General features: G+C 40.7%; 1 protein-coding gene across 6 annotated transcripts in view; it reads left to right on the top strand.

Moving 5' to 3' along the window:
- Positions 1 to 16,517, top strand: part of PCMTD1 (protein-L-isoaspartate (D-aspartate) O-methyltransferase domain containing 1) — a 507,689-nt gene that overhangs the window by 243,575 nt on the left and 247,597 nt on the right. For all 6 annotated transcript variants that reach the window (XM_086965738.1, XM_086965737.1, XM_086965742.1 and 3 more), the window contains one exon: positions 11,504 to 11,675. In XM_086965738.1, the coding sequence (XP_086821864.1) occupies positions 11,504 to 11,675 (172 nt within the window). The remainder of the gene's footprint in view (positions 1 to 11,503; positions 11,676 to 16,517) is intronic.

The following is a 16,517-nucleotide window of genomic DNA, read 5'->3' as shown; positions in this document are numbered from 1 at the left end:
CAGCGGGCGCGACGTTGCGCCTAAGGCAAGCCCGTCTGCGACCGACCGGGACTAGGGGCTATACCCCCTACAGGCTCCAGCTCATCCACGGTCAAACCCATCTGCTACACTCGCAACGAATTACTAGCTCTTAACAAAACCACCACGGTTGCTAGATCGCACCCATGCATCCAAACCGGCCCTGGTCTATCTTATGGACCTATCTCTTGCCGCTCATGCCGATGGTCAAGCCTGGGTCAACTCCCAACTGATCATCACACATTCTCTACTAGTAATCAGCTGGAACTGAAATGCCTATATTTTAATGCCAGATCTCTACCTAAACATGCACTAGACATCTGGGACATATTGACATCTAGGACCCCTGACCTGGTCTTTATTACCGAAACATGGTTATCTGATGCCAGTGCTCCAGACCTGGCCAACGCCCTTCCCCCTGAATACAAAATAATCACACAAAATAGACAAAGCAAAAAAAAAAGGAGGTGGAGTCGCTGTGATTTTCAGAGACCACCTAACATGTCTCACGGAAACGATAACTGTCTACCCCGAACATGAGATACTACCATTTAAAATTCTCGTGGAGAACCTTATCATACTAGCCGGTGCAGTTGTCTATAACCCGCCAGGACAACAAGCCAGCATAGGCACCAAACTACTGAACCAACTGCTTCCATCCTGCCTGAAACACAAAAATTACATGGTCATTGGTGACTTCAATGTCCACTATGAAAATACTAATGCCCCTGGATCGTCACAGCTGAAGTATGACATGGAAATCTTGCAACTCAAGCAGTTGGTTGAGGGCCCCACGCACTCAGCAGGACACACCTTGGATCTCCTTTTAACTAATATTGAGTCGACTACCATGAAGGAAATCCTCCCCCTGTCCTGGTCTGATCATTCCATGCTATCTTTCTCTTTTAAACTTCTCGGTAAACCCTCGAAGTCCAGACCCACCCCCCTCACCACCAACAGAGCCTGGAGACTAATCAATGACTCCAATTTTCAAAATCACTTTCTTGAGACAGATGTCACATTGCAGGATGACTCCTCCATCTGTAATAACCTCACTCTGCTAGAAACCGGAATTCGCCAAACGTTAGACAAACTAGCACCCCTGCGGGAATCAAAAAAAAAAACAACTACCAGGGAAAAATGGTACACCCCTCTCCTCAAAAGCCTCAAAAAGGAATGCCAGAAAACGGAACATCGATGGAGACAAACCAAAGATTCAGAAACTAGAGCAAACTATGTCACCAAGCGGAAACAATATATTCTTGCCATTCGAGATGCGAAAAAAGCATTCTTCACGCAACGAATCCATGAAAACCACAACTCCGCAAAAGAACTGTTCAAAATTGTAAAGGAGCTTAGTAATCCATCCAGCACCTCACAAACCCTCACCCCTCAACTGAGGCCTGCGAACGTATTAGCACTTTCTTTGCCGAGAAATTAATAAAATTTACTCTACCTTCACCCCCTCACATTCCCCTTTCCTGCCCGACAACCCTGACGAAAATTCGCCAACATCAGACAAAGACAATGTCCATCCAGACGCAGACAATTCCCCACGTCTAACTAATTTTCAACCACTTTCCGAAAACGAGGTATTATCGGTTCTAAAGACAATCAAATCCGGCTCTCCTGCAGGCCCATGTCCCCATTTTGTGTTTTCCGAAATTGCACCGACACTCTGCCCTTTCATCACCAAACTTTTTAACCAGTCCCTCACCACCGCGTCTTTTCCAGAAACCTGGAAACACGCATCTGTAACCCCCCTCCTGAAGAAAGCCGGATCCGACATCCTCAACCCGGAGAATTACAGACCAATTTCCCAGCTCCCTTACCTCTCCAAGGCTTTGGAGAAAATGGTTAATATACAACTATCCAGATACCTGGAAGACAACTCACTTCTGGACCCCACCCAGACCGGCTTTAGAGCCAACAACAGCACCGAAGCAACGTTGCTGGCAGTGTCGGACAGTGTCAGATGCATCACAGATCAAGGGGGATCTGTGGCTCTGATACTGCTAGACCTGTCAGCAGCGTTTGACACGGTATCACACGACTGCCTACTAAACATCCTCCTGAGCAAAGGAGTGCAATCTACAGCGTTAAGATGGATTAAATCATTCCTTAGCAATCGCACCCAAGCAGTGCACATGGGCCAATTTCATTCAAAACCCTGTCCCATCGGCTGTGGGGTCCCACAAGGGGCCTCACTAAGCCCCACTCTCTTTAATGTCTATGTTTCATCTCTGGCCGACATTGGAAGAAAGTGGGGCATCAGCATATTTCCCTATGCCGATGACACACAGCTGATGGTGACAATGGATGAAGGGTCGGAAACAACTAAGAAAAAACTACACAGCTGCCTCTCCGAAATGGCAGAATGGATGCGCAACCACTGCCTAAAACTAAATGCCGGAAAATCGGAGATACTTCTGTTCGGAGGAGCCAAACTCTCATGGAACGACACGTGGTGGCCACCGTCTCTGGGATCAGCCCCCATCCCGAAACAGTACGCCAGAAACCTTGGTATCATGATGGACGATGCCCTGTCCATGAAGGACCACATACGCATACTCTGGGGCAAAGGATTCGCAATTCTCAAACTCTTGGCAAAAATTTTCTCTTGGATACCTCTGGATTGTCGACGCACAATCACCCAGGCCCTCCTGGTCAGCCGCCTGGATTACGGCAATGCCCTGTTCGAAGGGATGAACGAGCAACTGTTCTCCTGCCTACAGGTCCTACAAAACCAGGCGGCTAAACTGGTCTGTAACAAAGGCAAGCGAGATTCGGCATCCGCATGCCTTAAAAAACTTCACTGGCTACCAATGCGTCAGAGGGCCACCTTCAAACTACTCTGTCACGCGCACAGAGCCCTTCACAAAACGGGCCCTACCATCCTTCAAGGGAAAATCGAATTTTATATCCCCAACAGGAATCTAAGATCCAACAACTCAGCCCTGGCGAAATCTAAGCGCATTTACAAGGCAAGGACAGGCGGACGCGCCTTCTCATACTTGGCGGCTAAAAGATGGAATGAGTTACCTGTGGACCTCAGACACACCACAAACTACCTTCAATTCCACCAAAAATTAAAAACTCACCTCTTTCCCAAAAACTAACTCCCCAGCACAGTTTCAGCAGTCTCCTTTTTCTTACAGCGCCGTGATATCCCATGGGATGAGTTTCGCGCTCTACAAATACCAGAAATAAATAAATAAAATTAATAAAGCACAAAAACATCAATGCATGCAAATCTCTAACACTAGTAGAGGAACGGCGACTGAAAGAGGTGGGAGTGATCAAAGAGACGCTAATGATATAGCCTGGTGGATAGGAATGACTAATCTCATATCTCGCCCAGAGTCTGAGGGGCAATTTAAAGGGCAGGAGTCAGATGTCACCCTGGGAGATGTACAAGAGTGGTCATTGTAGATATAGAGCTGCGCATGACACACTTATTTCAATACCTTGTGAAACATAATACTAGGTCCCTACAGGCAGTCTTCATGTATAAGAAATCTTATCATTCAGACACGGCATGAGCCCAAATCTACCCCCCTCCCCTCTTCCCCATTGAAAATGTACAGCCGTTCAGAAGCTACTAGTGTTTGTATAGGAGATACTTTATGAAGATTCATAATTGTATGACCTTTTCTTTGCTCATTGTTTTTGTTTATTGTACGTTTCTTTTTATCTGTTTAGTTATTTGTAACTATATATATATACCTTCTTACTTATTTCTCGTAAAATAAAGCTCAGATATTGAGAAGGTTGCTAGTTAGTTGTGCAAACTAATGTTTACATGTCTGTTATACTGCTAAAAATTATAAAATCAAATCTAAAAAAAAAGTATTACAAATTTCATCTAGTGTACAGACCCCCCTGTCCCTGCACCCTGTCCTCAGAGTGAATGAGCTTACTAAACCTCAAGCCATATTGCCTATATCTTTGCATCCGATTCACAAGTTTGAAAATAAAACTGTTTCCTAAAAAACAAACATTATTTGTCATTACTTCAGAAGGACAGTGAGATTCAGGTTCACTCCACCAACGAGCCTTTGCCCAAGTTCTGCAGCGATGATATGGTTCCAATAACTCATTGCAAGTTTATTTCTGCAATTTGTTTAGACTTTCATAATGATCACATGACCCTGTTATTGTGTTTTTCAATATAGTACCTCTCTCTTTAAAAATGCTACCCAGTTATTAGTGTTTATAGAGGCATTGCTATATAATAGGTATTGTATAACATTGTGTTATTTTAAGGCAAACTGACCCATGCCTAGATATGCATTGCCCACTTGAGAATAAGCAAAATCACTATTAGACGTGACAGCTTTGGCATGGTATTCCCCCAGACTTTTTGTCTTCACCACCCTGTTTTTGTTGAACCAGTTTTTTTGGCATTAGGACTCTGGGCACTTTATCTCTGCTAAACAGTGGTAACATACTTGGGCTCTTACCTTAAAGACATGGTAAAATCAATACACTTAATTGCCATATTTAATTTACCTACAAGTCCCTAGTAAATGGTACAACATATACCCTGCGCCTGTAAAACAAATGCTACCAGCAGACTGCAGCATACATTGTGCCACCCAGTAGAGTAGCACTGAAAAACATTCTCAGGCCGGCCAATACAGCCTGTAGTGAGATTTAAATTACAATATTGACCTGGCAAAAACGTTTGCCAGTCCTAAACCTTCCTTTTAATACTTAAAAGTATCCACTATGGTAGGCTATAAAGGCTCATACAACAGGGTGCATGGTATTCAAACGGTGAGACATGTGTACTTAACTATTACATGTCCTTATAGTGAAAAACACCTTTAGATGTTTTTCACTGTATCAAGGCTTCACCTCCCATAGACTAACACTGGGTTACCCTATTACACTTAATAAGTGGCAACTTCAGTTTCGGGGCAGATAGAGAAATATTTTTTCCACTCATTTGAATTGGGATTTAAAATGCTCTTTAATGGTACAGTTGAATATTAACTGACTAATCTGAAAATGCCTCTTTTAGAAAGTTAAGGGAAATCGAGGGGGTGTTTAGGACGTGCACTGCTCTAGTTATACTTTCAGGAATCACCACCTTTAGTCATTAAGTGGTTGTGGTGCTTTTATTTCACCTTTTCTTATTTCATTCAAAGTTCAAACTATTACGACATTTGATTCATGTCATGGAGGAAGACACTGTACAATATTCATAAATACAGATAAACATTGACCTAAAGCACATTCCAAACAAAAATACTTGAAAAAAACAAATCAATGAACTAACAAGTATATACAAAAAACAATATGACAAACATCAGACCAGACCCTATTTGTATGGCAGTGCAAATAATTATTACTTGTTAGACGAGCAACATGCCAGATGCTGCTAGCTTAACCAAGATTACAACAGACAGAAAGTCCTGTTTGTATATGGTACATTCCATAAGCTGGTAGTGGCAGTTACTAGCTGTGAGGGGGATCAACGCGTTTCTGAACCCAAAACATTCTAAGGGTTCTCTTCAGGACCAAGACGGGGTCAGACACTACAAATCATAAAAGGGAATTGTACGTGATTAGGGAATCCCTGCGTTATATAATGGGAAAATTATTTTGAGCTGGAAGGGCCTTTGCTCATCTATTGAAGTGGAGGAATCAGGATTTTGTGGTGGCGCGCTGTAGTTGTTGCACGTCACGCCGCAACGTGACGTGCTGGCGGCCATATTGCGGCTGCGCGCGCACCGCGCATTGAGAGGCGCGAAAGCCGATGAGACGGCAGGTCGGCTCGGCGCTCTTTAGGGAGATATATATATGAATAAATACCGTTAACCTCACCACTGCTGCAGCGTCTTTATTGAGGCTATCAATAACTTTACAATGGCGACAAGGACGGGATGCTGAACCCCTGCATACCATAGGGGACGAACTCAGCAACAAGAAGTCACCGAGGGAAATATCACTTACACCGGTGAACAGAAGACACACAGCAGTAAGCAGGACCACTGAGCCAGGTGGCCAAGGGAAGCACATGGGCAAGAAGAGACCAACAAGCTACCACACAGGTACCCTACCCTAAAGAGCGTGGCAGAGCCCAGAATCACCCCGGAGGGAAAGGACAATTAAGCTAGGGGGGAGTGAACAGACCCCAGAGGAACAAAGCAAAGCGCGCCAGATCACACAGGGGGCTGACACAGGTAGTCCCCAGTCCCACACGGGTAAAGAAGAGCAAGACAATACACCGGGCAGTCCCAGAAGTCAAGGGAGCACACCACCCTCGAGAAGATGAGTGCGCAAGCAGGATATGCAATGGCGCCAGTGCAATTTCTGCCCAGACCAGGTGAACCACTAATGAAGTGGGAGGACTGGAGAGAGTACATTGATAACTTCATAGGGGTTTTGGAAGACGAAACCGAGGTACAGTTCAACCCCAAGAGAAAAAAACGCATCCTATTGCTCAACCTAGGCCCGGAAGGACTGAGAATTTATAAGAGCCTGGTGCCTAAACAAAGAGGATGAAAGGGTAAGAGTGCCTTCAAGGGACTTTGTTTTCTCTGTATTTGATAATTCGGATTATTTGAGGAAGGATCAACCAATGGTCCTTGGAATGAACTAATCCAATATCATTTGTCTCAATGCAAAACATAAATACTTCGTATTGTCAAAACACAACATACAAACAAAGACACAAGGTGTATACGAAAAGTAGTTTTATCAAAAAATTCATTAAAATAAGTGACTTCATATACAGATGAATAGACAAATAAGGTTTAGGACTGTGGGTACACACATAAGTAAATTACTACGTGACTCAACAGAACCTAAAAAGCACCTAACCCCAATACATTGAGTAAAACAAGAAAAGGGATAAGATGTGTTGTCGACGTTTCGGTTTCTTAAGAATCAATTGCAGAAACCATCCTCAGGATTGTTATCAATTGTGATCTGTATAGAGGTATTGTAATCTGTTTACAGTAGAACTGCCACTTCGTCACTCAAAAGATTTGTTGAGGATCGTGGTATCTTTAACGATTAGCTGTTACTCATTTTAAATCTGGACTCAAAGTTAAACCAGGAGTGGACGTGAAGTTGTGTCTGATCTTCACTTGTAGGAGACAAGAAGTGGCTAGAGGCGATAATCCGGTTAAACTGGAGTGCAATTTTATCAACCACCAGGATAAATAAGGAGCAATCCAAATCGTTTTAGGGGAAAGACTTTTTCATGAGGCAGTCGTCAATCCTGCATCATTTATCTGATTTCAACGTGAACGGAGTGGAGTCACAGAGCGTCTCGTCAGTTCGGAGCAAAACCTGACACTTCTTGTCTCCTACAAGTGATTTTTTCCGGGAAAGTACATTAGCCTGGAACATTATAACATATATGTTTAAGAAAAAATAATGTTCGAAAGCAATGAAAAGCGTAATTTTTAGGTCATATGACCAAGCCTTTCATCATTAGAATAACAAAAGTAAAATGAACCAATGAAAAGTTTTATAAACAAGTCACATGACCTGTTATGCTTACGTTACGTGCCGCGCCCCGGATCGCTTCCGGGAAGCTGTGCTTCGTGCACAGGAGCACTTCCGGGTGCGCTAACGCGGCGTGTCATATAACGCATTACGCGACTACGTAGGTCCAGAATATAGTCAAAATGTCTCCACCACCAGCGGTCGGAACACAACCCCTTTCAGTAGTCTAAAAAGTTCTTTTAAATGACAACAGAAGGGACAGGCAACAAGAACCATCAGTCAAAGAGGGGAGGGCAAGTTCTTCCCTACCGGGTCACGTTGGGGCGCTACCGGAACTGATCGAATTGGTAGTCTACCGTGTTTCTGGATGTTTCAGACTGAAGCTGGCGTCAGCATGAGAGCACCACCATCTCGTAGCTCAGTCGTGGCCATTCCACGAGCAATCATGGCAGCCGCTCCCCACCAGAAGCCTGCGGGAGTCGGGGGCCCCCAAGACTTTTGTAGAATCTTCAAGGCTCAGGGGACGCTTTCGAGAATGGGGCCCAAGCCCTAGCAGACAAGCGTCCGAGTTCCAAGGTGTCCCAGGGCCATTTTAGTGGATCACGCCCAAATCTGAAGAGCCAGCCGCCATTTTGAGAGTCTTGTGGCAGCCGCCTATCGCTGCATCGCAAGAGCGGGAGCAACTCAACTACATGGTGAGCGAGACGCTGTAGTCGCAAGATCGGGCGGTCAACAGCTGAATGGCGGAAGAGGCACAGTGTAGCAAAAGCGGGCGGAATGGCAACTGAAACGGTAAAGGGGCGCCCCACTACAGCGTGTCTTCAGGTCAAACGGATTGTGGGACAAGGTCCAGAATGGAAGAGTCATCAAAAGGCAAAAAGTTCCGCCGCCTATGTCGGGGGCGATCTTAGGCCACACCAGGGCAACACGACTTGGGGAGGGGGCAGGAGCCAAGCGCCCCCTCCCAGTCCGCGCCACCACACCGTATGTTGAAAATCTGAAGCTATCGTTCTACAAACTCTCAACCAGCCTTGGATGGAAAAATCTTCATGAATGTACAAACTGAAAACCAGTTTTTGTCTGCATAGCATCAGCAGCAACGCTTGCTATCAGAGTTTGAGTTTCATACTCGATCGATTGAGCTAGCCGGATCAGGCAACAACAAGTATAAAATAGTTATGTAAATAGTTATTTAATAAAATGTTTTACCCTGTTACTTTGCTGGTGTGTTGTATATATTTATAATATTTGCATAGAGTTTATCGTTATTTTGGGCGGGGTGGGTGGCGGAGCCGAGCTGTCTTGCAGTCCTCATGGTGTGGAGCTCAGTTCATCTCACTATTTTCGTATTTCTCAAGAAGGGTTGTTCCTAATGTTTCTATTTTAGCGAGGTCAAAAAGAGATCCCATTAGTGGCCTACTGATTTTGCTCGATTACTTTTATTTTTTTACACGATTTTTCACTATCTGCAAAGACTAAACAGAGTATTGTGACTTTGTGCTTGTTTGTAAATAGAGAATGAACCAAAGAGAATCACTTGTAAAACAGTAAATGCTTGGATAACAATCAATCAAATGGTGAGACAAGCAGGCACGACGGATTACAACGGGGGTAAAGGCCTGCGTTAACTACCCTTCACTATCTGCAAAGAGAGAGTACTACTAAGAGAAAAGAGGGGAGGGGGGGGCAGCGTTCAAAGCACATCAGTGTGCATAAACACGAAAAAGTTTTTGCCTATCACGTACTTGACATTTGACAGCTTTTGATATTTGCTTTTAAAGAACCATTGAAATTCACTGAAAAAAACCATAGGTTTTAGCCCATATATAGTTAGGGATTAGCATTTACAAAACCTTAATTTACTCGCACAAAACCATAGAAATTTGCATATATAGTTAGATGCAATAACTATATATCGCGCACCCGCAACCCACTGCTGATGTCACATATTACATCATTCATGACATGGTCAGTGACATCACTGATGACATCTCAAATGACATCATTCATGACATGGTCAGTGACATCACTGATGATATCACTGATAATATTTCAAATGACATCACTTGTAAAATCACTGATAACATCTCATTTGTCATTACTGATCACATCACTGATGATATCATTCATGTGATAATACGATCAACCTCTTCAGACTCTTATATAACCTTAGATACAATCAGTGTAAACAGACTCTCACAGACTGTCACTCATCCATGGAGTTACTCACACACCTAGTCAGTCATGCAAAGAATCAATCACACCTCCATTTCCTCAACTATACAGTTATACACACCTTACTTAATCAAACATATACGAACACATATTTACTCTCTTATACAATCCCTGATACAAGTTCACAATGATCCATACAGCCACTCACACATTCACTGGCTCTTATGCACAGTTATTTATATATGTCAACTCTTACATGTACTGTGTTTTACATATGTAGTTACTTTGACATGTAGCACTGAGATATCCATTCGCTCACCAATACACTCATGCACACAGTCAACCGCCCATACAGCTGTTTTCACATGCACTTTTGAACCCATACATCTACTGAATCAACTGCTCACACATCTATGCACAGAGTCACACACCTCTCAGCCACCCCCACACACACACTCAGTCTCCCATACAAATATTTGGGCAACCAATCAATAACCCATATAGTTACTCATATAGCTACTGATCAACAAATGCAGCAGTTTACAGAACTACAGTAATAATGATGCACAAATTAAGACAGTTAAGTCACTAACCCATGCACTCAGTGAAACACATTTAATCATTCTCTCATACAGTCAGTCATGCACCTACTAAATCCTTCATCCAAACATTTATACATCCACTCATTCTTCAATATGTAAGACATATTTTAACTTTACAGAAACATACAGTCACTGGATGTTGTCATTTGAGATGTCATCAGTGATGTCATTTGAGATGTCATCAGTGATGTCACTGACCATGTCATGAATGATGTAATATGCGACATCATCAGCAGTGGGTTGCGGGTGCGCGATATATAGTTATTGCATCTAACTATATATGCGAATTTCTATGGTTTTGTGCGAGTAAATTAAGGTTTTGTAAATGCTAATCCCTAACTATATATGGGCTAAAACCTATGGTTTTTTCAGTGAATATATATATATATATATATATATATATATATATATATATATATATATATATATATATAAATGTAAGGTTCATTCTTCTAGCCGATCTTTGTACGTTTGATGGCAGAGAGGTCAGTGCGTCTAGGTATATCTAAAATTCTCTATATTTATTATATTTAATAGACTCAGTTGAAAACATTCCTTCCTCGTAGGATCTAAAATAGCCTTAGGGGGCGAAGCTAGAAGCCCATTGCCTCGTAGGCTGCTGTTGAAAATACCCAATTGAAGTGAGTGGTATCAATATTTTTAAAACCATTAACTACAAATTTAAATGTTTAGAAACTTCACACCTTACCTAAAGGTAAGACTTATCATGAATCTGTGGTAGATGACTATCCCTTAGAACTGTAGTTATAATTCAGTAATTTCCTGTTGATGTCAAACCTCTCATTATATACTGCTCACCCAGAGTTTTATATTTTGCATTCAATTCTGTTTCAAATGAGTGCACTAAGCGGTACCCTTTATAGCTCTTGTTTCCATGAACTCACAACTAGAAAATGATAAGACTGTTGTAATTGCTGACCAGTCCGAATTTCGGACGATATTCTGAGTATGTAAAATGTTGCTTTCAAGAGTTGTGATATTACAAATCTTTTAATGGATACAAATACTGAAATGCTTAACTTATACAAATAAAAAACATTTTCTAGGACATGATATCCAGTCCTAAGACAATACAGATCACGAATAAGGTTGACATGTCGTGCAGGTGCCCTAAAACTTGTTCCATACATAAATGTGTGTACTTGAGTTTAGAGTTGTAAAGTTATTTTTGAACGCTGCTTTTTGCTAATATTGCTTCAAACACTTTTTTATATGTTTTAAAGGTTTGAATTGTGCGAACCAGCCTTTGTGGTAGGAAATTGCCTGGAGATCTCATCTGACAGTCATCAGTATGATCGGATCTACTGTGGAGCTGGTGTGCAGAAGGACCACGAGAACTACATGAAAATATTACTGAAAGTTGGAGGCATTTTAGTCATGCCTATAGAAGATCAGGTGATTTGTTACTTTCCTTTTTTTTTTTTTTAATACAGATGGTTTTCACACTAGGAATATCCCTTCCTTGCATGCATACGTAATTAGACCTCTTTCTAGGCACACATATGCAACATTTCAGAAATACACTTTTTGAGGACCAGCTGCATGGTAATTCACATGCATTTTGTTTCTTTATTGAGGATGTATGTTTTGGTGGTATGCGGTGATGTTGTAGCTGTGCATAATACAGAATCAGTATGATTATACATCATGGAGAATTTTGTCAACTTTTAGGTGCCATTTTTATAAGTCCCTATAAGAAGAAAGTCAGGTACACCTGCCTTTATTGTTGTATTTGTGATTCCAGTCAATGGACATATAGTCTAACATGAAGTTAGTTTTGGTAACGTGCATCACAGTAGCCCTTACACGTACCAGTATTCCAAGTCTTTTTAAAACAAGCATTTGCAATGCAATTGGCCTCGCCTTTGGGTCCTTATATGTATTTAGCAATGCAGCACATTAGTCTGGGTGATTCAACATCTACTGTTCTTTAGCATGTCAAGAAAGTAAGCATCAAACTGCGTGACAGGCCAGGTATCGGAACACATGTAGATAAATATTGCGTTGTCGAGGGAAATGGTATAGTCCAAAGCTCTGTTATTAATATAAAATCAGGCCCTTCGGTGGTCATATCACTGAAAATGCAAGATTTGAAAAAGCATTGTTTACAGGTGCTTGTGGAAGACCATTTGTATGGACTGGAATTTAGAGAATTCGAAAGTGATTCTGGTATTTCACTGACCTTTTCTGGTCATTTTCTGTTAAGAAAAAGTTAAATGGAGGCAGTTGCCGGAAACATTTACATTTGAAAGTCCCTAAGCAGAAAGCAATTCTGGTATATTATTGACCCCTAAACTGTAATAAAAAAGAAAATCTAAGTGAAGTTAATAGAACATGCCCCCTACCCCCTTTCTTCTCATGCAATTTCGCTGAAGCAGTGTTTTGCGATAAGGCAATAAGCAAATGTGGGCCACTTTTTTTTGGTGTGCCCGGGCTGATTTTTTTCATCCCAATCCAACCCTGTCTGCAGTCATCTGGCCGGGTGCTTGCGCTATACAAATGCCACATGCATACTTACACATACATACAATGTAAACACATATGACATCTGTAGAGACTGAACAGTGCTGATTTATGACCCGAATTAGTATAGGTAAGTTGTGCAAATATGCAACAATGATTAATCATTCAATGTATATTAGTCACAGTAGGTGATCAAAGCATAGAGAACAAATATAAAACAGGTGTATATGAAATATTTGTATTTAATACTTTTCAAAAAATTAAAAAGGGTACAGAATCAATATCAACAATGTTACAAGAAGTACATATTAAAAAGATAAATCAAACACTTCTTTGGAACAATTTTCTACGCTTTTCTTCCTTGTTACAAATGATGTACTGGATTAAACAAAGAAAAAGTGTCGGTCGACGTTTCGGTCTCTATAAATTGATTGATATGACCATCTTCAGGACAAAGGGATATTTCTGAAGACCCTAAAAATGATATAGAATTTTCATTATTATCATATTCTATCTCTTGTCTATCAAATAAAAACTTTACATTATATACATATAACACCGGAAATCTGTTCACCTTGAACAGATATTTGATCAAAATCCGTGTTTTTTATGGCTAATTGGAGTCTTGGCCTATTTTTGAACATATGTCATCCACTATGAGTTACATGTGATCAGAAAAAGCTCATATTTTATACATGCATTCAAAGTGTCATTTCTTATTCGTTATGTACATAATCCATTTAGCTTAAACACTTTATTCAAATCGGTTACAAATCTCTATTGATTGTCCGCGATAGATGAACTAAATGGCGAACAAGCTCAATTTTCAGTATTTTGTGACAAAGCCTAGTGCACTTCCTTGCTTAAAAGTGGAAAAATCTTTTTTATATATCTATATATACCTTAGCTGCAGTGTGACGCATATCCTGTGACTGAAGGCTATTATCTTCGCCGATGTTTCACACGGTACAGGTTTCTGCAATATATACATGTATAGACACTCTGTTGTCACAGGGCATTGTCATAAAGAGAGAAAATATTAGAGGTGCGTAAGTGTTCATGCTACAGCTCGTGGACATGGATGAAAGAGTCACAGCATTGTACATAATTGCAGCATGCATGTCGCCTTAGTGCAAATACATCAGAGCGGTGTCTTGCAAGATATAATCATCTGGCATTGCAATCTGTCCACTATAAAACACCAGATTAACCCGCAGTATATTTATTTAACTCAGGCCTCACATAGTTATAATGCCAGACCCTAGAACTTCACTGGCTTGGGTCAAACATCATTCTGGGTTATTTTAACTGTGCTAAGCTCATTGCTGCTGTATTGTTAAGCACACGTGCGGCACTTGTTAGCTTAGGCTATTGCATGCACAAGTGAATTAGATCAGCCCTATTTAGTTTGCCGAGGTGTATAAAGCATAAATACATGCAAATGTATATTGACGTAAACTGGAAGCACTAAATGAATACCTGAGATTGAAAAAATCTTCAATCAGAAACGTAAGAGCTTATCGTATTAATCAGCACTGTCAGTATCGGTAGGTCACCTAGATGAGAAACCATGCCGTGTGTTAGGATGTTTATTATGCCTATGATATGTGCCAATCTTATTCTTAATTATAAATCCTTATTCTACATTCAAAAGGTCACATTATTTATCGTTCAGACCATACTCTACGTTCAAAAAGGTCACATTATTTATTGTTCAGACCATAAACCTTGTTGAAAAGTTAAGGAGCGGACATATGTTTTATAACTTTGCTGTTCAAACCATAAACCTTGTTGATAAGCTGAGAAACGGACATCTGTTACACAACGCAAATATACCGCAAGAATTCATAATCAGTGATATATACCTGCTGTATATGTGCATAAACTCTTCAGCAATTTTAAGGGGAAGGCAATAAATGTGCCTATGTGAAAAGAATAAACACTGTTATAGTGTTACATCAATAATATCTGCAGTCTAGAAAGTAAAGATCAAGGAGTTCTTAACATGCAGTCAAAGGGTCCCCTTATTACTCCTCACCTTATTTAATAAATGTACTGTCGTCTCATCCGAAAAGCTCAGGTAGTAGCAAGAAACTTCACTCGTAACCGAGCTGACTTTATTCGGTCGTTTGGAAATCAAAAGGGGACTGGCTTTGCTCACAGCGCCCTCAGTGGTGATGTTCTATTGGGAAAGTGTCGGCCATGTTTAAATGCATAATTTTGGTAAAAATATGGTATCACAAGGCGCCTGACTATTTCAAAGGCACTTTGTATGGTACATATATTGAAAATCAAGGGAACCTAAATCCCTTACATAGAAACACAAATGAAAGAATCTACATTAACGCTTATCGATTATTTTTGTCTCAATACCGGTCTGACTAACCGTTAGTTAAGTGTCCGTTTTGGACGCTAGTATTACTGAACGGATGAGGATAACGATAACTGTGCAGCACATAATTAAAACGGCCGGGTAACCTAATCAGTCAATCCTAGAATTAATGGTTGATTGTATAGGTGAGTCCCTCCTTGTACTGTTTTGTCGAACAATAACCTGATGACATCTGTAAATAGCTTTCCTTATACAATTAGAGATGTTTAAAGTCTGCTTTTGCTCTGTTGTCAAAATTGAATGAATAATGTGGCACACATCCGATTTAAATAGATATTTTGACATTCAAAAAATCGTATGTCAAATGCTCTGTTTCTCATAATTTCATATTGCCGAGTACGTTTATGACTGTTCATATTTTTTTAAATGAATTAATAGCCTAAATATGTATATGACATATATAAACAATACAGCGTGTCAATGAATAGGTTGTTCTTTTTGAATACAGTTTTAGTTGAGGTTATAGGCAACAAAGCACTACAAGGAGGGGCTCACCTATACAATCCACCATTAATTCTAGGATTGACTGATTAGGTTACCCGTCCGTTTTAATTATGTGCTGCACAGTTATCGTTATCCTCATCCGTTCAGTAATACTAGCGTCCAAAACTGACACTTAACTAACGGTTAGTCAGACCGGTATTGAGACAAAAATGATCGATAAGCGTTAATGTAGATTCTTTCATATGCGTTTCTTTGCAAGTGATTTAGGTTCCCTTGATTTTCAATATATGTACTATAGAAAGTGCCTTTGAAATAGTCAGGCGCCTTGTGAAACCATATTTTTACCAAAATTATGCATTTAAACATGGCCGACACTTTGGCAATAGAACATCACCACTGAGGGCGCTGTGAGCAAAGCCAGTCCCCTTTTGATTTCCAAACAACCGAATAAAGTCAGCTTGGTTACGAGTGAAGTTTCTTGCTACTACCTGAATATTTCGGATGAGACGCCCGTACATTTATTAAATAAGGTGAGGAGTAATAAGGGACCCTTTGACTGCATGTTAAGAACTCCTTGATCTTTACTTTCTAGACTGGGGATATTATTGATGTAACACTAGAACAGTGTTTATTCTTTTCACATAGGCACATTTATTGGCCTTCTCCTTTAAATTGCTGAAGAGTTGATGCACATATACAGCAGGTATATATCACTGATTATGAATTCTTGCGGTATGCTTGCGTTGTGTAACAGATGTCCGTTTCACAGCTTCTCAACAAGGTTTATGGTTTGAGCGGCAAAGTTATGTAACATATGTCCGCTCCTTAACTTTTCAACAAGGTTTATGGTCTGAACGATAAATAATGTGACCTTTTTGAACGTAGAGTATGGTCTGAACGATAAATAATGTGACCTTTTGAATGTAGAATAAGGATTT

Source organism: Lissotriton vulgaris, chromosome 4_1, assembly GCF_964263255.1.
Source record: "Lissotriton vulgaris chromosome 4_1, aLisVul1.2, whole genome shotgun sequence".
NCBI lineage: Eukaryota > Metazoa > Chordata > Amphibia > Caudata > Salamandridae > Lissotriton > Lissotriton vulgaris.
Note: the sequence above shows the minus strand (reverse complement) of the source record. Positions and strands in the feature narration are given on the sequence as shown.